The sequence below is a fragment of the Phascolarctos cinereus genome, unplaced genomic scaffold (assembly GCF_003287225.1).
Source record: "Phascolarctos cinereus isolate Bilbo 61053 unplaced genomic scaffold, phaCin_HiC Scaffold_4;HRSCAF=312, whole genome shotgun sequence".
In the NCBI taxonomy this organism is placed as follows: Eukaryota; Metazoa; Chordata; class Mammalia; order Diprotodontia; family Phascolarctidae; genus Phascolarctos; species Phascolarctos cinereus.
Window position 1 is genome coordinate 679,592,478 of NW_027555847.1, and position 27,582 is coordinate 679,620,059.

General features: G+C 45.7%; 1 protein-coding gene across 11 annotated transcripts in view; it reads right to left on the reverse strand.

Moving 5' to 3' along the window:
- Positions 1-27,582, reverse strand: part of FCHO1 (FCH and mu domain containing endocytic adaptor 1) — a 55,268-nt gene that overhangs the window by 1,491 nt on the left and 26,195 nt on the right. For 8 of the 11 annotated variants that reach the window (XM_021008935.2, XM_078154170.1, XM_021008937.2 and 5 more), the window contains 19 exons: positions 23,632-23,736; positions 22,418-22,516; positions 22,075-22,171; positions 10,949-10,993; positions 10,576-10,660; positions 10,161-10,185; positions 9,267-9,324; positions 7,588-7,772; positions 7,435-7,459; positions 7,117-7,168; positions 6,821-6,912; positions 6,449-6,718; positions 5,484-5,596; positions 5,112-5,199; positions 4,154-4,265; positions 2,602-2,757; positions 2,246-2,378; positions 1,571-1,770; positions 465-520 (listed from right to left, as the gene is read on the reverse strand). In XM_021008935.2, coding sequence (XP_020864594.1) covers positions 465-520; positions 1,571-1,770; positions 2,246-2,378; positions 2,602-2,757; positions 4,154-4,265; positions 5,112-5,199; positions 5,484-5,596; positions 6,449-6,718; positions 6,821-6,912; positions 7,117-7,168; positions 7,435-7,459; positions 7,588-7,772; positions 9,267-9,324; positions 10,161-10,185; positions 10,576-10,660; positions 10,949-10,993; positions 22,075-22,171; positions 22,418-22,516; positions 23,632-23,736 — 1,996 coding nt within the window. The remainder of the gene's footprint in view (positions 1-464; positions 521-1,570; positions 1,771-2,245; positions 2,379-2,601; positions 2,758-4,153; positions 4,266-5,111; positions 5,200-5,483; positions 5,597-6,448; positions 6,719-6,820; positions 6,913-7,116; positions 7,169-7,434; positions 7,460-7,587; positions 7,773-9,266; positions 9,325-10,160; positions 10,186-10,575; positions 10,661-10,948; positions 10,994-22,074; positions 22,172-22,417; positions 22,517-23,631; positions 23,737-27,582) is intronic. The other 3 variants (XM_078154173.1, XM_078154172.1, XM_078154174.1) reach the window with 3 other exon arrangements.

The window sequence follows — 27,582 nt, forward strand, 5'->3', positions numbered from 1 at the left end:
CTCTGGGTTCTAAGGCTCTGGCATTCTGGGTTCCAAGGGCCCTCCCAGCTCTGGCATTCTGGGTTCCAAGGGCCCTCCCTGCCCTGGCATACTGGCTTCCAAGGGCCCTCCCAGACCTGGCATTCTGGGTTCCAAGGGCCCTCCCAGGCCTGGCATTCTGGGTTCCAAGGGCCCCTCCAGGCCTGGCATTCTGGGTTCCAAGGGCCCCCCCAGGCCTGGCATTCTGGGTTCTAAGGGCCCTCCCAGCTCTGGCATTCTGGGTTCTAAGGGCCCTCCCAGCTCTGGCATTCTGGGTTCTAAGGGCCCTCCCAGCTCTGGCATTCGGAGTTCCAAGGGCCCTCCCAGCTCTCAGATTTATGTTTTAAGGTTCTGTAGGGGAGGATTTAGGACTGGGGGACAGAAGATGCCCAGGATGCTTAGAGGAAGCTCACCCCTCCTGCCCCCCTCCAAGGCTACAGGCTCACCCCCTTCCTCAGACACATCTGGAAGTCTCCACAAGAGCCTCTTCTCCTCCAGGTTCCTATGGGTAGAAAAGGGTAAAGGCCTCAGCTGAGCCTCCTTACCTGGGCCTGGCCCCTTCCTCATCGCATTCCTACCAGACCCCAGACTGGCCCTGTGTCCCTAGACCTTGACAGGGGCGCTTGGGCCTTGTCTTGCAAGCTTCAGAATGCTTCCCAGGCATTCCCAAACAATCCATGCTCACCATCTCCACCCCCCACCACCCTCACTCCAGCTCTTCTTTATGGGGGGGGGGGGTCTTCCTTTATTAGAGTGTAAGCTCCCTGAAGAAAGGGTCTGTCTTGCTTGCTTACATTTCTGTCCCCAGAACCTAGCACATAGTAAATGCTTAATAAAATGCTTTTGTATTCAAACATTTGGGCAGCTAAGTGGATAGAATGCTGGGTCTGGAGTCAGGAGGACCTGAGTACAAATCCAGCTTTAGACATTTACTAGCTGTGTGACCCTGGGCCAGTCACTTTACCCTGTTTGCCTCAGTTTCTTCATCTGTAAAATGAGCTGGAGAAGGAAATAGCAAACCACTCCCGTATCTTTGCCCAGAAAACCCCAACTAGGATCACAAAGAATCAGACGTGATTTATCAACAAAACAACATTCATTCATTCATTCATTTATTCATTCATTCATTCATTCATTCTTTCTTTCTTTCTTTCTTTCTTTCTTTCTTTCTTTCTTTCAACAGGCCCTCCTCTGGTCCCAGTTCTGGGATGGGGATTCCCTAGTTTCCCTCAAAACTTATATGCCCCCTATTGAGGTCTTTCCTGGTCTCCCCAGCTGCTATCATCCTCAATTACCTTATATTTGTTTTGAATATATCCGATACATGGCAGATTGTATATCTACTCACGTATGTATGTGTGGCTTCCCTGGATAGCAAGTAAGCTCCTCAAGGGCCAGGACTGTCTCGCCAGCACCTGGCACAGTGCCAGGGACATTGTAGGTACTTTAAACAGGCTTGTGGACTGATGGCCCCAGGGTCCCAAGAATGGAATAATGTGGCCTGTACTTACTACCTCAATGGAAAACCCAGGGAACACAGGGAGGGGCTCACCAGCTGGCAGCAGGCTGCAGACGGACATTCGTGACTGGCTCCTCAACAGGCAGCAGGATCTGGACGTTGCTGAGTCGGGTGGGCAGGGCCATGGCTCTTGGGCAGTAACTATACTCCACTGAGACCTGGGTTAGGGTACGGCCGCACTGCCAGTGGGCACTGAGCTGCAGAGGAGCTGAGTGGGCCCCAGGCCTGGAGAACTGGGCAGGGAAGAGGACGGCAGCTTTAGGACAGAGGAGTCACTGGTTTTATCTTCCAAGCTCCCCTCCCTCCCCCCATCATTTGTCCTGTGTGTTGGCTGAGAGCCTCCTATCCATGAGGGCCCCTTCCAGCTCTAAACCTGATCAACAGTGGCTTTGTATATGAGCAAAGAAGGCTCCCAATCCTGTCCCCTCGGGTGTCCATGGAGAGCCACCATGCTGATCAACACTGGCTCTGTATGTGAGCAACGAAGGCTCCCTATCCTGTCCCCTCGGGTGTCCATGGAGAGCCACCATGCCATCTCCCTGGATATCTGCTTAGAGCCTCCCTCCCCACTTCCATCCTCGGGTCCAGGACTTCTGAGACCACCCTCTTGAGAACTTTCTCTCTCTTGTCTATTCCAATCATGGCTGAGATCCCCTCTGGCGTACTCCCTGGCCCTCCCTCCTCCCGTATGCCCCTGTCAGGCCTCACCTTATACCTAAGCAGCACCACGTTGTAGTATGAAGCTGCTGGGCTCTGTTCCGCCTGGCGTTGTAGATGCCCCGTCAGAGCAGACATATTCAGCCAAAAGTCCTTGGTGGCTGGATCACTTTGGGAAGGATCACTGTGGAGCAGGGTTAGGGCTGGTTGGCCCTGGTTTCCCATAGCTATCCTGAAGCTCAAGGTCAAAGCCTGGCTCTTCTCTCCCCCTCCCTCACCTCCCAGGAGCCGCCTAGCTCTGGTCTTCCAGCCTGTATCTCATGAGCCAACCAGACCCTGCCCATGCACCCAGGGTACCCCCGGCATTCTGACTGCACCAGCTGCCCCAGCCCTAGCCTCCTCCGCACCTGAACAGCAGGTCAGCATTGGGCTGGAAGTGTTCAATGACAGCCGTTCGGACCAGACGGAAGCTGAGCACAGGCAGGGGCATCATCCCACTGAACACCCTCACGATCCCCGCAGGGAATGACATGGTCAGCTCCCCAGTCACCTTCACCATGCAGCTGTGGGGTACAGAGTTCAGAGGGGGCACCTGGGCCCTTCCCATATCCCCGCCACTAACTTCAGAAAAAAGAGCTTTCCTGGCTATGGTACAATGGATGGAATGCTGGACTTGGAGTCAGGAAGACCTGAGTTCAAATCCTGCCTCAGACACTCACTAGCTTTGTGACCCCGGGTATAGCCTCTCTTAGCCTCAGTTTCCCTGTTTATAAAATGGGGTTGTTGTGAAGACCAAAGCAGATAATATACAGAATACTTTGTACACTTTAAAAGGCATACAAGGTTATTAGCATCATTATTGTGTTTTATATGTTTTATTATCCTATTTCTTATTTATCTTATATTTGTTATATATAAATTCTATAATATAAATATATAATGTTCAAGGTTGTTATTGTTATTATTGCATTTTATATATTTTATTATTCTATTTATTATTTGTCTTATATTTATTACATAAATTCTATAATACAAATATATAAAATAGATTTGCACATATTTTACACATAAATAAATTTTAATAAATAATTATATGTTTAACATAAGTATCTCAGCATATAAATCTAAAAAATAAATCTAAATTATGATATATAACACAATATATGATATAACATATTACATATGATATGTTTTATATATTATAGTTATATATTATTTTATATTATGTAGACTATATAGAACATGTTAATATGTAGATATCTCTATATTTATTGTAATTTTATTACTTTAAACATATTTTATTATTATGTACTATACTAATATACAGTATATGTTTTAAATATTATATATTTTATATAACTTTCTTATGCTAAGACCTGTGATTTTATCACTGTGTGATAGGACCCTCCTCCCCAGACACAGCCCCATGCCTTATCTGGCGTTTCTATTCTCAGATATTTGCCAGGGCCACTGAGAGGTCACCCCACAACACGTCTTTGAGGCCAAATGTGAAATCAGACCTTCCCCCTTCCACCCACTTTGTCACGCTAGCTCTCTTAGTAATATCCTGGGCCTACTAATGCATTTGATATCACTCTATTGTCTACAAGGTACTTTCCCATCTATGGTCTCATTTGAGCCTGAGAACTCTGAGGAGAGGAAGGTTAGGAGGCCAGAAGCGAGGACTATAACTCTATGTTACAAAGAGGGAAACGGACTTGGATAGGTGAAGAGCCTCACCCACGGTAGCACACGGAGTTAGTTAGAGGACCTCCTTCTGGTTCTATCCCTAATCTCAAGCCCTGGCCTCTGTCCACCTGACCATCCAGTGGCCTGGGGGAATTTTTAAGGAGCAGGACTACTATGGCCTGAGGGGCAAGTAGAATGAGTGATGGAACTTTGGTCAGACTTGACCCCTCTTTTTCCCCTCAACCCCATCTACTCCAGTTTGTGGCCTACCTTGGGGCATCCTGGCCCCGGAAATAGGCATGGATATACTCTGTGAAGGCTGCGGCTACAGGTAGGGCATCCTGGGAGCCTAGCACCACGGGGCTCGGGCCCCTGGAGATCCCTGCAAGGGGGAAAAAGACAAGACAGGATCAGTTTTCAGCCCCAGGGGCTATCCCTGCCCCTCAAAGAGTTGTACCAGAGGATAAAATAACAGAGCCTGGGAGAATCCTTAGAGATAATTAAATCCAGTCTCATTTTACAGATGGGGAAACTGAGGCCCAGAGAGGGGAAAAACTCATGAAAGGCAAGTCTAGGGCAAAGCTGGGATTCAGAATTACAGGATGTCCTAGTTAGAAGGGAGGGACTGCAGACAGGAGTGCCCTTAGCAACAGGTGATCCAGGCTCTCCTTAGAGTCCTCCAGTGATGGGGAGCTCATTATCCACTTAAGGTAACCCATTCCACTTTTGAACAGCTTTCATCCCAAGTTTTTCCTGACTTGGAGCCAAAATCTGCCCCCTTGGGGCCTCTTCCCGTCCACCTCTCCAGTTCTGCCCTCAGGGGCCGCAACAAAGGAGGCTAATCCCTTTTCCACTCCAAGGCCTTTTAGGTACTTAGAGGATCATAGGATTTAGAGCTGGCAGGCCTCCCAGAGATCTCCTCCTCCCTTAATTTTCACAAATTAAGGCCAGGAGAGGTTAACTGCCCAAGGACACACAGCTAACGAGGCAGAGCTGGGGATCCTAACCCTAGTCATCTGATTTTAAATGTAACCAGTGTGGGGATACAAAGGCAAGCCCTGTGCTCAAGGAGGTTACGATCTAATCTGTGTGCTCTGTCTCAGGACCTGAAGGCCACTGTGTCTCCTGTTTCCCAGCCTAGAAGCCTCTCCTCTGTGCGACTTACACAGGTCAGCTCAGAGCCTCCCCTCCCCTACCCCACCCATTCTACAGGGACCCCAAGACATACCGAGGCCTGCCTGGGAAAAGCCGCTGCTCCTCTCCGGGAGGCTGCTAGGGACGGAGGAACTCAGTGGGGAGGGGCTCAAGGACCGAGACTGGAAATAAAGTTAAGTGGAGATCACTGGAATGGGTCAGAGGTCTAGTCTGACCCTATTCATTGGGAAAATAGAGGCCCAGCAATGAGGGAGCTGAGGTGTGGACTCAGCACTTCTGACTCTCTACCCCAGATTATGCAGGCAGAGGTAAGAGCGCCCCGTGGGCAGTGTCCACCTCCCCCCTTTGCTGTCCCCCTGATTCTAGCCACCCAGGGTCCCCACTTCCTGTGCAGCTGGCACAGCCCAGACCTATGAGCAGCCAGATGGGACCGTGCCACCCTTACCAGGTCTCCATTGCTACGGGTAAGGGTACCAGGTGTCCTCCTGGTATGGCCTCTTCTGGGCAGCACTGCCTGCCCCTCCCGGGACCCTACATCTGGCAGAGTGGACACCAGGTCTGGGCATCATGGGATGAGAGATGGGTAAGAATAATAACAATAATAGTAATAATAACATACAATATATATCATATGGCTTGCAAAGCACTACATATGCACATACATACATATGTGTGTATATATGTATATCATTATTTGATATGATTTGATGAGAAATACCATTATTTGATGCTTTCAGCAACCCTGCATGGTAGGTGCTACTGTCATCCTCATGAGGAAAACAGAATTGACAGGGGTTGAGTGACTTGCCCAGGGTCACACAACCTGAAGTATGTGGGGCAGGATTTGAATTCAGGTCTAACTGTACATACGCGTTAACAATGATTAGAATTTCTAATAACACTTCAAAGTCTACAAAGTGTTTTCCTCACAATAGTTCCCTGCAGGGTGTATAAAGATTATGCTTTCAATTTTTCAGATCAGGAAACTGAGGCTGAGCTGGGAAGGGACAGGCCCTAGGTTGTATACCAAGAGTCCCTGGCCAAGCAAGGACAGAGCCTTGTCCCTTAGTGTCCCAGGCTAGGCCCCTTTCCACTACATCCCATTGCCTCCCACATCTAACCCACCCCCATGCCCCCCCCCCCGAAGCTTGGAAAGGAAGGGGAAGGGAGAAGTCTCAGTCTCCCTGAGCAGTGGGTGGCAGTGAGAGGAGGGCAGATTTGCCTTCAGAGGCTTTATCAATGGAGTATCTGAGCAGAGGCTAGACCTCCTGGGAAGACTGAAGAAAGAGTCTAGACCCATCAGGGCTTCCTGGGGGCCCTCCCATCTCTGGGATTCTAAGATCCTCTGCACCTGGGAGACCTGGAAATCCTGGGAATGGGCGAGGGGAAGATGAGGGGGCTCAGACTCACCATCACTTGCCCAGGGGTCAGGGTTGGCCTCGGACCCTGGAGGCCCCCCTGGCACAGTCCAGGCAGGGCAGGTGTGGGGCCGGGCTGGCGGGGAGCTAGGCCTTCTGGCCCCGGGGGGACTCTGGGGGGTGGCCGGTCGGGGAACCCAGGAGTCTGGAGAGGGGCCAGGGGCTGGGTGCGATGGGGAGTCCAGACCTGAGTCCTCCACATTCTCTGGGGATGAGGAGGAGAAGGGAGAGGGGCTGGAGGTAAGGCCATAGCTGCCAGAGCCTGGAGAAGGGGAGGGGGAGAGGAAGAGAAGGGGATCAGAGAGGTGGGGGAGCCCAGGTCCACAGCCTGGCCTCCTCTAAGTGGCCTTCCCCCCACCATCACCTGGAAAGTCTTCTGGCTCCAAGGCTGACTCCAGGGGAGGGCCAAAGAGGGCCTTGGACAGCTGCACGTCTGATTGGGGCTTTTCTGCACATCTGGAGATGGGGGAGGGGTAGAGTTTACAGCTAGATCCCTGGCTCCAAAGGGTAGGGAGGGAAGGGATTAAACACAGGGGGAAGGGCACCATCCAGGGCGAGGGGAGAAGATACTGGAGCATGGGGCGGGGGTCCTGGGTGTGGGAGCACATAGATGGACCCTGACTTGTGGCAACCCCTCCCCTCCCCTGCACGCATACACACCGGATGGCTCTGGAGGCCGAGTGAGGCCTCAGTGGTTTCCCTGACATCTCCCCTGTAAAAGACCCCACATCTCAGTTTAAGCTTGCCACACTCCCCCACCCATTACCCACAGGTTCCGCCCACCTGGGGTCCCCAGAGGCCCTCCTTCCCACTCAGTCCAGCCGCTCAATCCTATGGAGTCCCCAGGGCAAGGACCCAGAGGGCTGGGAGTCCCTGGAAGAAGCTAGGGACTCCAGTAGGAGGCTGGGGCCGGGACCTGGTCTGAGCCCAGCTGCTCCCGCCGCCCCCAGCCTGGCAATGGTAAGAGGTGGCACTTACGAGAGGAATGGCGTTTCATGGTGCCCTGTGAACAGAACAGGGGTGTCAGGGGGCCCCCCCAATAGACATCCACCCAACTGTCCCACTGGGGCCTCTGCTCTCCTTGGGCCACAACAACCATGGCCTCTGACCTCCCACTGCCCAGCTCCTTACCCCAGGGCCTGGTGGCAGGATCAGGCTGCCCGCTGTGGCTTTGAGCTGGGCTGCGGCAGCCTCGGAGTCCCGGGACTGGCTGGGCGGTGGGGCCGGTTTGATCTGTACAAAGAACTTTCGGGGTTCCTCATCATCGTCATAGTCAGAGTCACTAGACGAGCAGAAGCGTGGGTTCTCCCGCTCTGGTGCTTAGTGGGTCAAGGAGGCAAGTAAAAGACTGAAACATTCCCTATCATGCCCAAGCCATGAGTGGATAGAGCCTCTAGTCCCACAGAAGGCCTCGTAATAATTTCTGTTTGGCAGTGGACCATGGAGAGAGAATCAGAGGACTGGGTTCTAATCTCGACTCTTGGGCCTCAGTTTCCTCATCTGTGAAATGAGGGATTTGGACCAATGACCTTTAAGGTCCCTGCTTGCTCCAAATCTATGATACCATCTATGTTTCTGAGGGACCCCTGACATCAAACGCCCCAAAGAAGCAGCTGGGTGGTATCATGGATAGAGCCAAGAAGACTTGAGTTCAAATATGGCTCCAGAAACTTACTAGCTGTGTGACCCTGGACAAGTCACTTCACTTGTCTGCCTCAGTTTCCTCACCCCCAAAATGGGGATAATGATAGCACCTGCCTTCCAGGGCTGTTGGGACTATCAAATGAGATAATTTTTTGTAAAGTGCTAAGCGCAGTTCTTGGCACATGGTAGGAATGTGATGAATACTTGTTTCTTTCCTTCCATGGACCAAGCACAGCGTGGGGAGCCTGTGGCCCTCGAGGTCCTCAAGTGTGGCCCTTTGCCTGAATCCAAACTGCCCAGAACAAATCCCCTTAAGAACAGGATGCGTTCTGTAAAACGTGGACTTGGTCAAAAGGCCGCCCCCAAGGACCTAGAAGGCCATGCTGGCCTCGAGGCCGCAGGCTCCCTACCCCTGGACCAGGGGTTCCCTTAAGAACGTGTCTCTCCCTACACGCCAGAGGCTTCCTCCAGGAAGCCCCACGTTTTTTTCTCCCCCGTGGGCCTCCCTGAAGGCAGACCTCATGTCATCGTCATCATGAATTATTACAAGGAATAGGGACTGTACCTGCGACCGCACTAATAGAAGTTCCCTCCCTCCACCGATTCAAGTTGGTCCCTGCCACTTACCTAGAGCCCCGAGAAATGAAGCGACTTGCCTAGGATCATATAGCAAGTCTGTGTCAGAAACAGCACTCAAACCCAGGTCTTCTTGATTCTATATCCACTATGCCACACTGCCTATTACTGTGGTTATTATGATTATCATCATTCCTGTTTTCTTTCAAAGCCAACTCTAGAATAAACTCCAAGTCTAGCAGTAGCAGAAAAGGTGCTACCTGTATCGGCGGAAGGAGTATCCTTACCCGGGAGTTATTTAGGCCAATTAAATCAAAGCCCAATCCTCTTCTTCTTCATTATTATTGTTATTTCATCCTCGCCTTGGGCCTGCTCCAGAGTCCAGCGCCGGCCAGAGCCTTGACTGCCATTCCTCACGCCGACCACAAGGTGGTGACCGTTCACCACTTTCCAGGCCTGAATTCTGAGCTCAGCCAGGCCCAGGGCCGAGGGCTCTGGGCAGGCTGGGAAGGGGGTGAGGGGGGCTGCGAGTCTCTGACTTGGGCCTGTTCCCCAGGCCCCACTTCCCTGGATTAGGGGTGGAAGGATATTGTTCTGATTGACATCTGGCCGGACGGTGAAGCCTTCCTCATCCACTGCAGGGCAGGTCTAGGGGAACAAGCATATCGGGGGCACTGGCAAAGGGGTAGCACCCCTCCACTCCATGTCCCCTCAGACAGAGCCCCCAACCCTCCCGGAAGAGCCCAGGCTCTCCCTTCCCCCTCCACACTGAGCTCTCTCCTCAATCTCCCCCCCCCCCATGTCCCACCTATGTGTTCGCACTGGCTGCTCCCCATACCTGGGAGGCTCTGCCTCCTCACCTCTGCTCCCCGGTGCCCTGCTTCCTTCAAGACCCAGCTCAAATCCAACCTTCTGCCAGAGGCCTTTTGGGCACCCCAACAGCTGAGAATGCCTTCATCTTCACGTAGCCTTCTCATACTCCACAGTATGGATCCTGCCTGGCCCTAGACATCTACACATCTTCCCCATTAGAATGTGTGCTTCTTGAGAGCAGAGTTGGAATTTGTTTGCTTGTTTGCCTTTCTTTCTATCCCTAGCTCTTGGCACAGTGCCTGACTCAGCTTAATAAATAAAAGCTTGCTGACCACCTGTCACGTACTGGCTCCAGGCTTTGCCACTGGCCCACTGTGTGATTTTGGGGAAGTCCCTTCCCCTCTCTGGGTCTCAGTTACCTGCACCTTCCAGCGCTAAGTCTATGAACTAAGGATAAGCAGATCTGGTTCTCCCTTCCTCCGCTCCCTGAGAAGAACGAGGATCTTTAAGATCAGTTACTTCACGCTGTGACACGCTGTGCTCTCTGCCTAGACTGGGAGTCCCTCTGCCTTCAGCCTCACTCAGTCCCCAGCCTGGGGCCCCATTCAGTAGGAGGACTGACAGATCTCAGGCTTGCTGAGGGGGGCAGAACTCTCATGGCCCCTACTCACCACTGATTCAGCCTCTGGGGAGTCCCTGGAGGAAGAAGATCCCAAACCATCAGAGGCCAGCTCCCCATCTCCCATCCCTCAGACCTTCAGCCCCCCCTGTGCTCAGTATCCTCCTCCCAACTCCCAATGAGGGCCAGTGCCTTCTTCTCTCAGGGCCTTGTCTCTCACCTCCTAATCCTCTACCCCAACCTAACTCTCCCCATCCCAAGGGTATCTCAGTCCCATCCCACTCCCTTTCCTCTACTCCCCACTCCTAGGACCAGAAACCCCAACTCCCTCAATCCTGACCCTTGGGCCCCTCATCATTCACTGTCCTCAGCCCACTCCAAGTCAGGATCACCCAGAGGAGGGAGGAAGGCCCAGTGCCCATCCCGGGGTGAGGCCAAGGCTTTCTGCAGGGCTAGGTAAGTCTTACGATGGTCGGTGTTCACGCTCCCTCCGGCTCAGCCCAGGGATTCGGAAGGGCCGGCTCCCACCACTGCCTCGGAGGCGTCTCCCACCTGCGTATTGGGAAGGGGGGGGAACAGGAAGGAAGGAGGGGATGGACAAGGCAATTGAGCCCCGAGGGAAGGGACAATGGAATCTGGCAGCTCCCTGAATTTGGATGCCAATGGGGGATAGCCAAGGAGAATGGAAGGACCCCCACCCATACCACCATGCCACATCCTCCTTCCCCTCTCTGTCCAACTCCAGGGGTTCTGGGGTCTGACCAGCCCCTAGGACAGGGGTAAGGGGATAGGGGGTGGGGGGCCCAGGCAGGGCCTCCAGGGACCCCCACACGTACTTGCCTTCCGGAAGGGCCATAGAGCTGTACTCCTCAAAGTCTACGACACCTGAAAAAGAAGAAATTTGGGAGACCCTGTAAGGTACTCTTTCTTCCGCTAGGTCCTACTGCCCTCTACTGCCATCTCTATCTGTTGAAATCCTACCTTTAAGGACCATCTCAAATGCCTTCTGCATCTCTCAGAATCAGATTTTCAGAGCTCATCAGGTTCAGAAATCATCGAATACAATGTCCCCCTTTTTCACAGATGAGGAAACTGAGGCCCAGAGAAAGGAAGTGACTTGGCCAAGGCCATACAATGGCAGAGGCAGGGAGAGAAACTAGATCTGCTAATTCTTAGTTCATAGATTCAGAGCTGGAAGGGACCTCTCCTTCATTTTACAGATAAAGAAACTGAGGCTCAGGAGGTTAAGTGACTGACCCAAAGTCACACCGATAGTAAATGAAAGAGCCAGGATTTGAACCCAGGTCCTCTGACTTCAAATCCAGCACTCTTTCCACTTGCCCTGCTATAGTACCTCACCATATCCTGTGACCTTCTAATTTCAGAGTAGATGGCTTCAACATGAGCTCTGAAAGAAAGCGAATACCGAGACGCAACTTTGCCTTCACATAACTCCCTTCTCGGCAAGCCTCCTTTGGCCTCTCATGGCGTAAAAGTGACCCATAAGGTCTGGCAGGGTCTACCAAGTTGGCAACACCCGGCCCTGATTCTGCCTGTCGTCTGAAGACCAGATTATCTGAGTAGTGGCCTACTTCCATCCCCAGGAGGTAGGCCATTAGATCAATCTTTGGTCATGGCATCCCATGAAATGAAGAAAAACACAAACGAGGCCTCTGTCTTGTGAAGGTCCCTTTCACTCCTTCGGAAACAGCCACAGAGTAAAGGGTGGAGTGGAGCAGAGGATGCAAAGAATCATAGCTTTGAGACCACTTACGAACCTTGATTTAGTGCCTGGCTCCCCAAACACGAAATCCTTGTCCGGTGACAGATAGGCTGGCCCACTATAGGCTAGAGGAAATGAACCCCAAGAACGCTGATATTCCCTATATAAATGGGCCCAGCATTGAAAAGAAGTTTCAGCTAAAGGAGAAGACAGCTTCTGGGTTCTGCTCAGAGGGGCTGGTACAAAGAAATTGGCAAAGATGCTTCAATGGGTGTCCACAGGCAACAAAAGAAACCTCATTTCATGGGACACTCAGTCATCTTCCTCGAAAAGAACTGTCACGTGAGTACACGCCAACATTTACTACAAAGGACGCAGGGAGAAATTCCACAAACAGCCTGAAATCCTCCAAGCCAAGTCAATGACCAGACCACCAAACATTAACCTTAACACGTGGTGACTTCGACATGACGGCGGGTATGAGAGATGGTGGTGAAAATGCTGGAAGAGATGGCCTAAGGATTAAGATGTGAAAGTGGGTATTGACTACTCAAAAGCCTCCCATCTGAATCACAGAATCAGAGTGTTGGAAGAAACCACAGCAGCCACGTGGACCAACCCATACACAAAGGAATCCCCACTATAACATATCTGACCTTTGGAGAGCTCTAATCTCCAAGAAGCTTTCCCAAGTCTTAACTGGCATCTTTCAACACCTACCCACTTCTCCTGGTTGTATCCTCTCCCACCAAATGGAACAAGTCAAATGTCAGCCCTTCAAATACTAGAACACAGCCGTCATGCCCCGCCTTCCAATGCCCCTGCCTCTTCTCCAGGCTAAACTTCCCTATGCCCTTCAACGGATCGTCATGTGCTTTGGGTCTCGAGGCCCTTCACCATCTTGGTTACTCTCTGGTCATTCTCCAGCTTGCCAAAGTTCCTCTTAAACAGTAGTCCCCAACCTAGGAAGGTGACTGTGACATTCCCACTATTCCAGCGCAGGCCTGGACTACTGCACTATCCTGCTGGTGGGTCTCCCTGCCCCAGCTCTCTCTACTCTATTCTAATCTATCCTTCACTCAGCTGCCAAAGTAATCTTCCCAAAATACACATCTGACCATGCCACCTATGACTCTCAAGAAACTTCAGTGGCTCCCTATCCCCTCCAGGATAAAATATAAAATCCTCTGGCATTCAAAGCCCTTCGTAACCTGTCCCTTCCCACTTTTCCGGTCTTATTAGACCTTAGACCCCTCCCCCATGTACTCTGGGGTCTGGTGTCAATGGCCTCCTGCTGTTCCTCACGTAAGATACTCCATGTCCTCCTCCAAGTGTTTGCACTGGCTGTCCCCCATGCCTGGAATATTCCTCCTCCTCCTGCCCTCTGGCTTCCCTGGCTTCCTTCAAGTAACACCTAAAATCCCACCTTCTACCAGACAGAGGCCTTTTATGATCCCTTTTAAAGTTGGTGCCTTCTCTTTATGTCTATATTTCTATATTATATATACATGTATATATAGTTCTATATTATTTCTAATTTATCTTGGCTCTATTTTGTTTGCACATAGTTACTTACACACTGGGCAGCTAGGTGGTGCAGTGAATAGAGTTCTGGGCCTGGAGTCAGGAAGACTCATCTCCTTAAGTTCAAATCTGGCCTCAGACACTTACCAGCTGTGTGACCCTGGGCAAGTCACTTAACCTCATTTGTCTCAGTTTCCTCCACTGTAAAATGAGCCAGAGAAGGAAATGGCAAATCACCCCAGTATCTCTGTTAAGAAAACTCCAAATAAGGTCATGGAGAGTCAGACACAACTGAACAAGGGGTAGGATATGTTTTCTGCCTTTCTTTATATTGTCATAACTTAGCACAGTACCTGGGACATAATAAGGGCTTAATAAATATCATTATTGACTGGCTGGGAAACTAGATAGCACTTTCACTGATTCCCAAAGAGCTCCTCAACACAAAAACCCCACTGAGAGTCCTCCGTGATGCTCGAAGGCTATGAGTCACGGTACATCACCATCTCTGCAGAATTACAACAGTAGGTAATTCAAAGCAATGGAAATATCCTAAGGACCTAGGATTATGGGTACAGAGTTGGAAGAGGCTCAGAGATGAGAAAACTGAGGTGCAGAAAACGAAAATGAGTTTCTCATCTTCTCATAGGTTGTATGTGGCAGGCCTGTAGATTCAAACCCAGATTCAAACACAGGTGGGCATGAAATGATCACAGTCTATCAACAGTAATGATTTGCACATGAGGGGTGGTGGAACTGATACCAGGGACACATAGGATCAGAAAAGGATGTGGGTCAGCCACATGGCAAGGGCAAAGGATAATAGACAGAGAGCTTTAATGTCCCATGGGTATTTGAGAAATATCAAAATAACCCAAAGATGTCTCCTATGCATTGAGTCATCCTCTCTGGAGGATTATTGGGGGGTGGGGAAATGAATAACAACATTAATAACAATTAATATAATAATAATAATAATAATCCCAAATGTGAGGCCATTGAAGGGTAAAGATTAGTATCAGTGGAAGGGGTGCAAAACTGACAGTATCATGCATCCACGGGAATAGTAGGGTGTGAAAATCAGAGCGATGAAATGGAAAACACCATCCTGCTCTGCCACTTTATAACTTTATGACTTTATGACTTCTCTGGGCCTCAGTTTCCTCATCTATAAAATAAAGGAGTTGGATTACATGTTCTCTGAGGTTCCTTCCAGCTTTACATCTCCGATCTTATGACTTCTCCGGGCCTCAGTTTCCTCATCTGTAAAATACAGGGCTCGGCTTGGAATGCCTCTGAGGTCCCTCCCAATTCTCAAGTTATGACCCCATGATCTCAGTAAAGAACTCTTAACGACTCATTCCCATCCTGAATCTTATTCACACACCTTAATTAGACTATTCCCTTGTAACTCGTCCCACTTCTCTTAATTGATAGTCAATGAAGCCTCCCTCTCTTACAGTCGGAAATCATCTTTCCCCTCCTTGACGCTCCCCCCGTGCTTCTCCATGCCCCTGTCATTTAGCATGCTAGTAATTTGGGTCCATGCTCTCGCCCCCACTAGGCAAGGAACTATGTGGGGGTGGGGGATGGGTGTCTTATTTATTCTTGGATCTCCCACGGGGCTCTGCCCTGAGTAGGCGCTTGATAAATGTTGGTTGTTTTTTGGGTCTTGTATCCCCAGTGTCTTGTAAATAACAGGCATTTAATAACTGTTTATAGAACCAAATGGTGGAATGGATAAATGAATTAATGGCAGTGGCAGCTCCCATTTTTAAAGGACTGGAAGAGCTGCAAAAGCATTTTCCTTACAGAAGACCTCAGGAGGAGTTAGGAAAAGTATTAATATTCCCAGAGAGGAGAATGATTATCCATAGCCCTGAAGAGGTGATGACACCATTGTCTTCTGCCTTGGTCAAAAGCCATATCTGAAGCAAGACGAACTTGAGATTCTAGGAGACCAAACTGACTTCATGGATATCACCAAGACTCAGTGGTATGAGAGGGATGGCTCTGGATGGATAAGGACTGGATGCATGATTTATTTGGTATGAGGGACTTCCTAAGTGAGAAAACACCTAACAATCCAAGCTGTTAGCCTTCTCAGAAACTTATCATCTGAGAGGTGTCTGGAGCTCTAAGAGGTTAAATGCAGTGTCCAAGGTCATGCAATCTATATGTGCCAAAGGTTAGACTTGAAACCGGGTCTTCCTGGCTCCAAGGCCAGCTCTGTATCCACTACGCCAAGCTGACTCGCTGGAGGGATATGCCTTATTCCAAAGAAAAAGGCTACAGAGAAAGGGAAATGGGATGACATGGCATATTAAGAAGACAGACTTATGGAAAGAAATATAGGAATCAGAAGGGAGAAAGAAACACGGAGAACAGGGCTTGGGCGAACGTCAATGGAGGGAAAAAAGGAAGACATTCTCAACAGAGTACACTACAGGCTATATGAACAGAGAGGGGAAATCTATGAGATCATAAGCTTGGCACAGTGGTAATCACAGAGACTTCAATTATCAAGAAAAGAATTAGCACTTGCTTTCTTTCTCTCTCTCTCTCTCTCTCTACCACAAGGGGAAGCTCTAATAAAATCTTGACTCGAGGCATCTAGGTTATCCAGTGGATACCTGAAGTCAAGAAGACCAGAGTTCAAATCTCGACTCAGATACTTACTAGTTGTGTGACTCTGGGCAAGTCACTTAACCTCTGCCTGCCTCAGTTTCCTCCACTGTAAGATGGAGATCATAACAGCACCTACCTCACAGTGTTGTGAGAATCAAATGAAATAACAGTTGTAAAGCTCTCACCATAGTGCTTGGCACACAGCAGGCACGTAATAAATGTTTGTTCCCTTACCTTGGTAATGCTAATTTCATACTTCAAAACTACAGGAAAAAAACAGGCAGATATCATATTTTGGATTTCATCCTTGCCAATAGAGAGAAAACAGTTCCTGGAGGCAAAATGATAAGAATTTCTGTATGTGTGTGTTGGGGAGCGGGGAGGTAGAGATCACTCTACTTTAGAATTTATGATAGAAAAGGAGAATTCAAACAGAATTTGAAAACGATTCTAGATGTTACCATTATATTATAAACTCCTTGAGGGCAAGGATTGGCTTTTGTCTCTTTCTGTATCCCCAAGTATGTAGCACAATGTCTGGTATACAGAAGGTGATTAATAAATGTTTATTAATTGATTGATTTTATTGATTTAAGGAGAACAGAATTCAAAAGTGTCCATGAAAAGCACAGGTAGGATCCCAGGAACTAAGATTTCATCAGGGAAGCCAGCATAAGAGAGAGGGGAAACGCTCAAGAATTATGAGAACAGGGAGAAAGTTTTAATGAAGAGGAAAAAAGAGTTTTTTAAAGAGACAGGTATGAATGCACAGAGATCCCTCTAACAAACGTGATTTTTAAAGAGACACAAAAGCTAGAAGAGAAGGCCAAAGAAGATTAATATAGTCCTGCAAAAATACTGTCTGGAATGTAAAGGTGCAGAATGGAGCTGAGGTGGGCAAGGAAGGCTAAGGACAACAAAAAAGGGATTTCTTAAAGATACATTGCAGGATAAGAAGGGAATCAGAGAAGGGACGGGATTACAGTTCAAGGATAATCAACGAGAGAGAGAAGGTAGAGCTTTTTGACTTCTATTTTGCTTCTGTTTTCTCTGCCAAGGAAATCTTTGGATGGGAGAGAACAGAAAAAATGGCTAACAGCAAGTTGGTATTGTCAAAGAAAAAAAAAACTACTAAACATATAGCATCCAAATTCTTAAAGAAAAAGTTAAATGTGTTAATGGGAGGAAACAGACAATAAAACTATACTAGTGGGGGACCTCAACATTCCCTTTTCAGAACTAGATAAATCTAACCAAAAAATAAACAAGAAAGACCTCAAGGAGATGAACAGAATTTTGGAAAAGTTAGATATGATAGACTTCTGGAGAAAACTGAATGGGAATAGAAAGGAATATACTTTTTTTCAGTAGTAACATGGCACCTAAAACTGACCGTGTATCAGGGCATAAAAATCTTACAACCAAAGGCAGAAAAGCAGAAATATTAAATGCATCCTTTTCAGATCACAATGCAATAATAAAAACATTTAATAAAAGGCCACGGAAACATAGATTGAAAGTTAATCGGAAACTAAATAATCTAATCCTAAAGAATGAGTGGGTCAAAGAACAAATCATAGAAACAATAAATAATTTCATTAAAGAGAATGACAACAATTAGACAACAGAACGACATTTATGGGATGCAACCAAAGCAGTACTTATTTTATATCTCTAAATAAATAGAGAAACAATAAATAATTTCATTAAAGAGAATGACAACAATTAGACAACATAACATTTATGGGATGCAACCAAAGCAGTACTTATTTTATATCTCTAAATAAATAGAGAAAGAACAGTATGGGCATGCAATGAAAAAAATCAGAAAGAGAACAAAATAAAAATCCCCAATTAAACACCAAGTTAGAAATCCTGAAAATCAAAAGAGAGATTAGTAAAATTGAAAGTAAGAAAACCAGTGAACTAATAAATAAAACTAGATGCTGGTTGGGTTTTTTTTGGGGGGGAACCCAAGAGGATAGATAAATCATTGGTTAATTTGATTTTTAAAAAAAAAGAAAGAAGAAAACCAAATTACCAGTATCAAAAATGAAAGAAGTAAACTCAACACCAAATGAAGAGGAAATTAAAGCAATTATTGGGAGCGATTTTGCCCAACTATATGCCAATAAATCTAACAATCTAAGTGAAATAGATAAATATTTACAAAAATATAAGTTACCCAGATTAACAGAAGAGGAGACTGAATACTTAAGTAACCCTTTCTTAGAAAAAGAAATCGAACAAGCCATCAATGAGCTCCCTAAGAAAAAAATCCCCAGTACCAGGTGGATTCACAAGTGATTTCTACCACACATTTAAAGAACAATTAATCCCAATATATATAAGCTATTTGGGATAATAGGCAAAGGAGGAGGGTTTTTTTGTGCCTTTTATGGCACAGATATGGTGCTGATACCTAAACCAGGAAGAGCAAAAGCAAGAAAGAAAACTACAAACCAATTTCCCTAGTGAACACTGATGCTAAAATTTTAAATAAAATGCTAGCAGGGAGATTACAGCAACATATCACCAGGATCATACACTATGACCAGGTGGGATTTACACCAGGAATACAGGGCTGGCTCAATATCAGGAAAACTATCAGCAGAATTGACCATCTCAATAACAAAACCAACTAAAAATCACGATTATTTCGATAAATGCAGAAAAAGCTGTTGACAAAATACAACACTCATTCCTATTAAAAACTCTACAAAGTATAGGAATAAATGGAGCTTTTCCTAAAATGACAAGTAGTATTTATCTAAAGCCAGAATCAAGTATTATTTGTATGGGGAAAAGCTAGAAGCCTTCATAATAAGATCGGGGTGAAGTAAGGATACCTATTATCACCCCTATTATTCAATACTGTACTAGAAATGCTAGCCATATCAATCAGAGGAAAAAAAGAAATTGAAGAAAGTAGAATAGGCACTGAGGAAACAAAACTATTACTCTTTGCAGAGAAATCAACTAAAAAACTACTTGAAACAATTAACAACTTTAGCAAAGTCTCAAGATATAAAATAAACCCACATAAATCATCAGCATTTCTATATATTACCAACAAAGTTCAGCAGCAAGAGATAGAAAGAGAAATTCCATTTAAATTAATTGTAGACAATATCAAATATTTGGAAGTCTATCTGCCAAGACAAACCCAAGAACCACACAAACACAATTACAAAAACACTTTTCATACAAATAAAGTCAGATTTATACAACTGGAAAACTATTAATTGTTAATGAGTAGGTCAGGATAATATAATAAAATTGAAAATTCTACCTAAATTAATTTACTTATTCAGTGCCATATCAATCAAACTACTAAAAATTATTTTATAGAGGTAGAAAAAGTAATAAGATTCATTTGGGAGAACAAAAGGTCAAGAATATTAAGGGAATCAATGAAAAAAAATGTGAGGGAAGGTGTTCTGGACGTACCAAATCTCAAATAGTATTACAAAGCAATCATCCATCAAAACAATCTGGTACTGGCTAAGAAATAGAATGGTGGATCAGTGGAATAGGTTAGGTATACAACACACATGACATACAGAAAAGACCATAATAATCTTTTGTTTGATAAATGCAAAGATCCAGACTTTTGAGATAAAAACTCACTATTTGGCAAAAACTGCTAGGAAAAGTGGAAAGCAGTTTGGCAGAAACTAAGTATAGATCAATACCTCATACCATATACCAAGATAAAGTCAAAACCAGTACATAATGTAGACATAAAGAGTGTTACCATGAGCAAATTAGGGGAGCATGGAATAGCTTACCTGTCAGATCTATGGAGAAGGGAAGAATTTATTACCAAACGAGAGACAGAGGGAATTACAGGAAGTAAAATGGATAATTTTGGTTATATTAAATTAAAAAGGGTTGTGCAAACAAAACCAATGCAGCCAACATTAGAAGGAAGGCAGAAAGCAAGTTTCACTAATAAAAATATCATCTCTCAAATATATAGAACCAAGCCAAATTTATAATACGTCATTCCCCAATTGATAAATGGTCAAAGGATATGAACAAGTGGTTTCCAGATGAAGAAATCACATAAAAATAGCTCTAAATCACTATTGATTAGAGAAATGAAAATCAAAACTACTCTGAAGTACCACCTCACACCTATCAGACTGGCTAATAATATGACAAAAAAGGAAAATGACAAAATGTTGGAGGGGATGTGGGAAAACTGGGACACTAATGCATTGTTGGTGGAGTTGTGAACTGATCCAACCATTCTGAAGAGCAATTTGGAACTATATCCAAAGGAAAGGAACATAAAACTGTGCATACCCAGCAATACCACTACTAGGTCTGTATCCCAAGAAGATTTTTTTTTAAAAAAGGAAAAGGATCTTTACATACAAAAATATTTATAGCAGCTTTTTGTGGTGGCAAAGAATTGGAAATTGAGGGGATGCCCATCAATTGGGAATAGCTGACCAAGGTGTGGTATATGGTTGTGATGGAATACTACTGTGCTATAAGAAATGATGAGCAGGATGGTTTCAGAAAAACCTAGGAAGACTTACATGAACTGATACAAAGTGAAGTGAGAGGAATCAAAAGAATATTATACACAGTAACAGCAATATTATACAATGATCAACTGTGAGTGACTTAGCTAGTCTTAGCAATACAAAGATCCAAGATAATTCCCTAGGACTTATGATGAAAAATGCTATCCACCTCCAGAAAAAGAACTGATGGAATCTGAATGCAGATCAAAGCATACTGTTATTTTACTTTCTTTATTTTTCTTTTTTACTTTGTTTTCTTTCACAACATGACTGATATAGAAATATATTTTGAATATAACTTTTATCAAATTGCTTGCCTTCTCAATGGGGAGGGGAGGAAGGGTGGGAGAGAATCTAGAACTCAAAACTGTAAAAAAAAAAAGTTAAATATTGTTTATATATGTAATTGGGAAAAATAAAATATTAAAATTAAAATCTTTTCAAAAATACTAACAAAACTAAGACTGTATTTTTTGGGTTTGGGTTCAGGTCTGCCAGAAACAATTTTTATTTAATTTAACATTAATCTATATCCAAGCTACTTCTACCTTGAAGAGAGAGTTATGCAAACTGGCATAGTCCCCCATGTCCTCTGACATGACTCTCTGCCCAAGATAATTTCAAGATGAATCCCAAACAAGGGAAAGACATCTTACAACATAATCTGGGTTAACATTCCAGAAATGAGAAACCAGATCTCTATCCCCTTCTTCCTGGACCACTTTCTTCAAAGAGATATAAATCAAGAATCTAAACTGATAGGAAGTGGTATGAGTTCCTCCCTTTGAATAGAAGCGGGATATTTGGAAATGTCTTTCATGCGATTATTGTAGAAAAGATGGAGAGATGTAAGATGATACAATTCAGTGGAGTGCACTGGGTGAGTGGCTGGAATCATTAATGTCTCAACATCAGCTTAGAAGGAAGGCTCTAGAGGAGCAGCCCAGGGATCTGTGGGGGACCATAATCTCACTAGTATTAGCAACCAAGAGTGATAAATGCTTATCAAATTTTCAGATGACACAAAGATGAGAAGAATATCTCACAACATGCTAGATGGCAAAAATCAGGGGCCAAAAAGATTCTGTCAGAGTAGACAATTAGGCTAAATTTATTAAGATGAATTTTATAGGGATTAATATAAAGTCACTTGAGTTTGTTTTTGTTTTTTTAAAGCATGTATGATATGGGGGAGGCATGGCTTGTTATCAACTCATCTGTAAAAGATGTGAGGATCTTAGTAGATTGGAAGCTCTGCTTTGTGGACCTCCCACTCTGACATCCTGGGTTCTAAGGGCCTTCCTAGCTCATTCTGGGTTCTAAGGGCCCTCCCAGCTCTGACATCCTATGTTGTTCTAAGGCCCTTTTCTGCTCTGATGTTCTAAGTGTCCTTCCAGCTTGATCTGAAGTCCTTTCTCCTCCAAGAAACTGTTCCAGGTCATTTAGCAAGCCCTCATCTTTTCACATTGTCTAATGGGTCCACTGCCACAACAGAACTGCAAATTTCAGGCTTGAACTAAACAGAGAACCACAAGCAGCAGGAAACCACTCACCTGGCTTTTCCCGGCCCGTTCCCTTATTCTCAGCAAACTTCCTCACCAGGGTTTCCACACTGACATTCTCCACATTCTGCTTGAACTCCTCATGAACCTGGGTATACCGCAGAGGATGGGAACAGAAGTGGTGGATTGTACCCCGGGTAGCCCAGATGTGGCAGCCCTTCCAGATGGGGTACCATCCAGCCTAGACCCCTTTCCCCAGGCTAAGACCACATTCTCTCCTCCTAACTGAGCCCCTCCTCATTTACTTCCTCTTTTGAGGACTGTCTGTACCCTAAGAGAGGTGGGATATTGGGGCTGGGTGCCACCTCCTCCTTCTTCCATGCCTTGGCCTCACCTGCCCAATCTGTACGTGTGTGTCTTCCACAGAGTGAGCATATGCTCCCAGGATGCCCTTCATGTGTCGAAGGTGGGTCTCCTCAATGGCCTGGAAACGCTGCCCAAACACAGGAAAAAGGTCACCTGCTTGGCCAAGACCAATCTACCCCTTTCCTCTTAGGAAACTTACCCCAGGCCCTGAGTCAGAGCCAAAAATAGTCCCCTGTGGACCACAGGGATCACACTCCTAACGGCCAGCTCTCACCGTGTCTCTGGCCTGCCCCAAATGCCTTCTGCGGCTCCCCAAAGCCCACAAGAAGAAGGCTTAGCATTCAAAGCCCTTCACAGGCTGGTCCCATCTCCAGCTCTGTCTCCCCACACTCCAGCTCCAGGTATTCTATACTCTAGCCAGGCTAGATGATTCAACATCCCCCTCCCCCATCACACACTTTCTAGGCAACACGATTTTGTTCAAACCATTCCCTAGGCCTAGAAATGCCTTTGCTCTCCATCTCTGCTCACTGAATCCTAACGGTCCTTCCAGACCCAGCTCAGTTTCCCTATCCTTTACGAAGCCTCCTTGATCTCTCCTCATCCCCACATCCCACAACGAATTCTCCCAATGGGATCACAGGCTGCCAGGCTGAGTCTGTTTGTAGTCACACTGTAAAAGGGAATGGATTTGGAGTCAGAAGCCCTGGGTTTGAATCCTGGCCCTGGTCCTTATTAGCTGTGTGACGTTGGACAAGTCTCTTCATTTCTCTGGGCCTATTTCCTCATCTATAAAGTAGATGGAGGAAACCATCCCTGCCAGTTCCAAATCCTAGGATCCCAAGGAAATGAAGTTGCCCTGAGGTCCCAGAGTATTCTGTTTACCCTTTTAGGATGGTCCCCTCTACTTGGGTCTTGGAGTCTGTCTACTTCCCCTCCTGTGAGGGCAGGATCAGAACCTTATCCATCCCTGGGGGTCCTCCTCAGCCCAACACAGCCAAGCCTGGACCCTGCCACTGAATATTTGCTGAATGGGTGGGGATAAAAGGGACCTGTGCCAGGTCACGTTGGAGCTAACTGGCAACCGTCACAAAGAAGTAACCCAGAGGATAGACATCTGAGGGAAATGCTGATGGGCCTTGAAGGGAACCCCACAGTCCCCAGCTATTTGTTGCCAGAGGTCACTCACTAGAGGGCACCTCCCCCACACCTGCCCAGCCTCCTTTCCCTGTGTTCTCATACCAGGGCTGACTCCAACATCTTCCGCTCAAAATCAGCCCGGGCTGCGTTGTACTTCTCCACACAGCGACGCAGGGTCTCAGCTGCCTTCTTTGTCTTTCCCTCTACCTAGGAGGAGTACAAGGGGGCTTTTTTCTAATAACAATAACCCTTTTTTTTTTAAAAAAAAATCCTTTTGCTTTTCAGTTATTTTTTTAAATGTAAATTTTTTGTTTGACTCTTGCCATTGTTAAATATTGCTACTGAGGATCTGCTACCCAAGATACATATAAGGAATTAACATAAATATATAAATCTCAGAGCCAAGAGGAAGCTAGGTGGTGCAGTGGATAGAGTGTTGAGAATCAGTGTCAAATGGAAACCTGAGTTCAAATCCAGCATCAGACACTCACGGGTCATGTGAGCCTGGGCAAATCACTTAACCTCTGGGGGTCTCAGTTTTTTCACCTGCAAAATAGGGATAATAATAGAACCTACCTCCCAGAGCTGTTGTGAGGATCAAATGAGATAATATTTGTAAAAGTGCTTAGCACAGTGCCCAGCACATAGTAAGTGCCATAGAATGCTCATTTCCTCCCCCGCTTCTCATACCCAGTTGATAAGTCGTCAAAAGGCATGCGCAAACAATCCCCTAATGAAGAAGTGCAAACAATTAACAGCAATATGAAAGCCTGCTCCAAATCACTAATAAGAAAAAAAACCCCATAAATCAGTATCACTCTGAGGTCCCACCTCACTCCCAACAAACTGGCAAAGATGATAAAAGACAACAAAGATGATTGACAACAGTCAATGCTAGAAGGACTATGGCATGATGGGTGCACTAATACTGCTGATGGAGCTGTGAGCCGGTTCATGCATTCTGTAAAACAATTTGGAATTATGTGCCGAACGTGACTAAAATGTCCAGACTCTTTGACCTAGAAGTCGTACTGCTAGGCATAAGCAAGGAGGTCAAAGACAGAACAAAAAGGCCTATCTACATCAACCCACCCATCAAGGCGTTTTTGTTTGGTGACGGAGACCTGGAAGTAAAGTCGATGCCTTTCTGTGGGGAAATGGCTAAACCAGTCGTGAATTACAGAGCTGAAGGGCTGGAAAGGACCTCAGTGGTCATCCCATCAAACCCACACACAAAAGAAACTCCCATTACGACATAATTGGCATGCGATCATGAAACCTCTGCTTGAAGAACTCTAAGGAAAGGAAACTAACTTAGCACCTTTTAAGGCAGCCCATTCTGCTCTTGGACAGCTTTAATTTTTAGGAAGTTTTTTTCTGCCACTAAGCCTAAATTTACCTCTTAAAGTTACCATCCACTGCTCCTATTTCTGTTCTCTGAGATCACATCCCTCCTTTCCATGACAGCCATTAAAAATACTTGAAGGGGGCAGCCAGGTGGCGCAGCGGATAGAGCACCGGCCCTGAAGTCAGGAGGACCTGAGTTCAAATCTAGCCTCAGACCAAACACTTGACACTTACTAGCTGTGTGACCCTGGGCAACTCACTTAACCCCAATTCCTAAAAACAACAACAAAAAAATTTTTTTTTTAAAATACGTGAAGATCACTACTACTTTCCCCTCAAGTATTCTCTTCTCCAGGCTGAACACACTCATATCACTACTAAAAATGAATCCCTGATCTATCAGATTAGCCTGGTTAGCCTGTAGAAGAGAATTCATTATCCTGATAACCCTTCTCTGGACACTCTCCAGTTCATCAACATCCTTCTTAAACTATGGCGCCTAAAACTAAACACAATATTCCACATGAGGTCTGATGAGGGTGGAGGAAAGTGGGTTTATCACCTCTTTTTATAGGAAGGTAGGCCCCTATTCACTTAGCCTAAGCCTGCTTTATCTTCTTTGAATGCCATATCACACTGCTGACTCATATTGGCTTACAGTCCACTAAAACCCCAAGATCTCTTTCAGAACAACTGCTGTCTAACCACGCCTCCCCCATCTTATACCTGTGGAGGTAATTTTTAGTTCCCGAGTGCAAAACTTCACATTCGTCTCTATGGAATTTCACGTTATTAAATTCAGTCTGATGTTCTAGCCTGTCAAGATGAATCCTGACTCTTTTATCTGTTGTGTTAACTATCCTTCTTAGTTTGAAGTCATCTGAAAATGTGATGAGATTTTATCCAAATAATTGGTAAAACAGCAGAAATCCAAGCATAACCCCCCGGGGTGATCCACTGGAGATTTCTTGCCGTGTTTGTACTAAATTATCAACTACTCTTTGAGTCCGGCCATCCAGCTCGGCCTGACTCTATCTGATTGTATCACCATCTCATCTGTGTCTCTCCATCTCCTCCACGAAAATTGTATGTAATGCTTGAATCGAAAGCTTTGCTAAAGTCTAGGTAAGCTATATCCCTAACTTTGTCCTCATCTGATAGTGTAGAAGTCCTGTCAGAAAAGGAAATAAGATTAGTCTGGCATAATCCGTTCTTGATGAAGCCAAACACATTAGCTCTTTGTAATCACTACTTCCCTTTCTAAACATTCGCCATCCATCTCTCTAAAAATCTTCTCTAGAATTTTCCGAAGAATTGAAGTTGGTAGACTCTGTTCTCTTTCCTTTTTTGAAAACTGGGATAACACTTGCCCTTCCCAAGTCTTGTCATGCCTCTCCTTTTGTCTATGATCTTTCAAATATCATTGCAGATGCCTCTGCCTTCATATCTGCTCATTTTTTCAGGACCCAAGAACGTAATTCATCCTTACAGTTGTGGTACATGGGTGTAACAGAATATCGCTTTGTTAGAAGAAACAGTGAATACCAGGAATTCAAAGATGCACTGGGATGGATACAAACTGATACAGGGTGAAGAAAGCAACACCAAGAAACAATTGACACAATGACAACAGCAGGGGTAACAAACCACAAAGAATCCAAAGTGAACACTGTAATTATGAGAAAATGTTCCTCACGCCCTTCTTTGCAGAGGGAGGGGACCGGGGGTGTGGATTATCACAGAGCCTGTCAGACCCAGATGATGGGTTAGTTGGCTTGGCTGAACTTTTTTTCCCTCTTTTTATAATTTTTTTTAATGATTAGTGACTCATTGGGGAGGTATGTATTCAGAAATGAAGGTGATGGGAAAATAAAAGAGTCTAATACATTTTTTAAAACACCATTAAACTTCAATACAACTGACATAAAGTACATGAAAGGAGGTAAAATGTAATAAGCCTAGAAAGAAAGAGTAGATGGGGGAGCAGGGATTTAACCAAAGGAGAAAGAGGAGGAAGAGGAGGAGAAATGAGCACGCACGAAAAACATAAAGAGCAGAAGGGCATACAGACATAAAGGACAGTGTTGGTATTATCATGTTAAAGGTGATGTATATTTAAAAAACTACATGGCAGACTCATGGTGATACCTAGCAAGTTCATCTTTTTTTTTTAAAAGGTTTTTGGGTTGTTGGGGTTTTTTTTTAAACTAGAACCAGACTATAGAAGGCCTTAAATGCCAGGCTAGAGACTCTGTGTTTTCTCTCAGGCAATCAATCAGTATTTATTAAGCTACGTGCCAGGAATTGTACAGTAGGGTGCCACTGAAGATTTTTGAGCAGAGGAATAACAAAATCAGACCTGTGCATTAGGAAAGTTAGTTCTGGAGCTGAATGAAGGAGAGATGTACACGAGAGGAAAGAATGGAGTCAGGGAAACCACTTAGGAGGCCATTACAATTGTCCAAGCAAAAAGTGATATGGAAGGAAGCTAAGGTTGTGGTGACCAGAGCGGGATAAGGGAGAGTAGAACTGGAGAAATGCTGTGGAGATAAATTTAATAGGACTCAGATGAGGGACACTAGGGAGAGGAAAGCCTCAAAGGTGACCAAGGTTTCCAGCCTCAGTAGCAAGGAAGATGATAGTGCCATCAAAAGGAATGAGGATATTTAGAGAAAGGGCAGCTAAAAAAGGAAAGAGGGTCCTGTT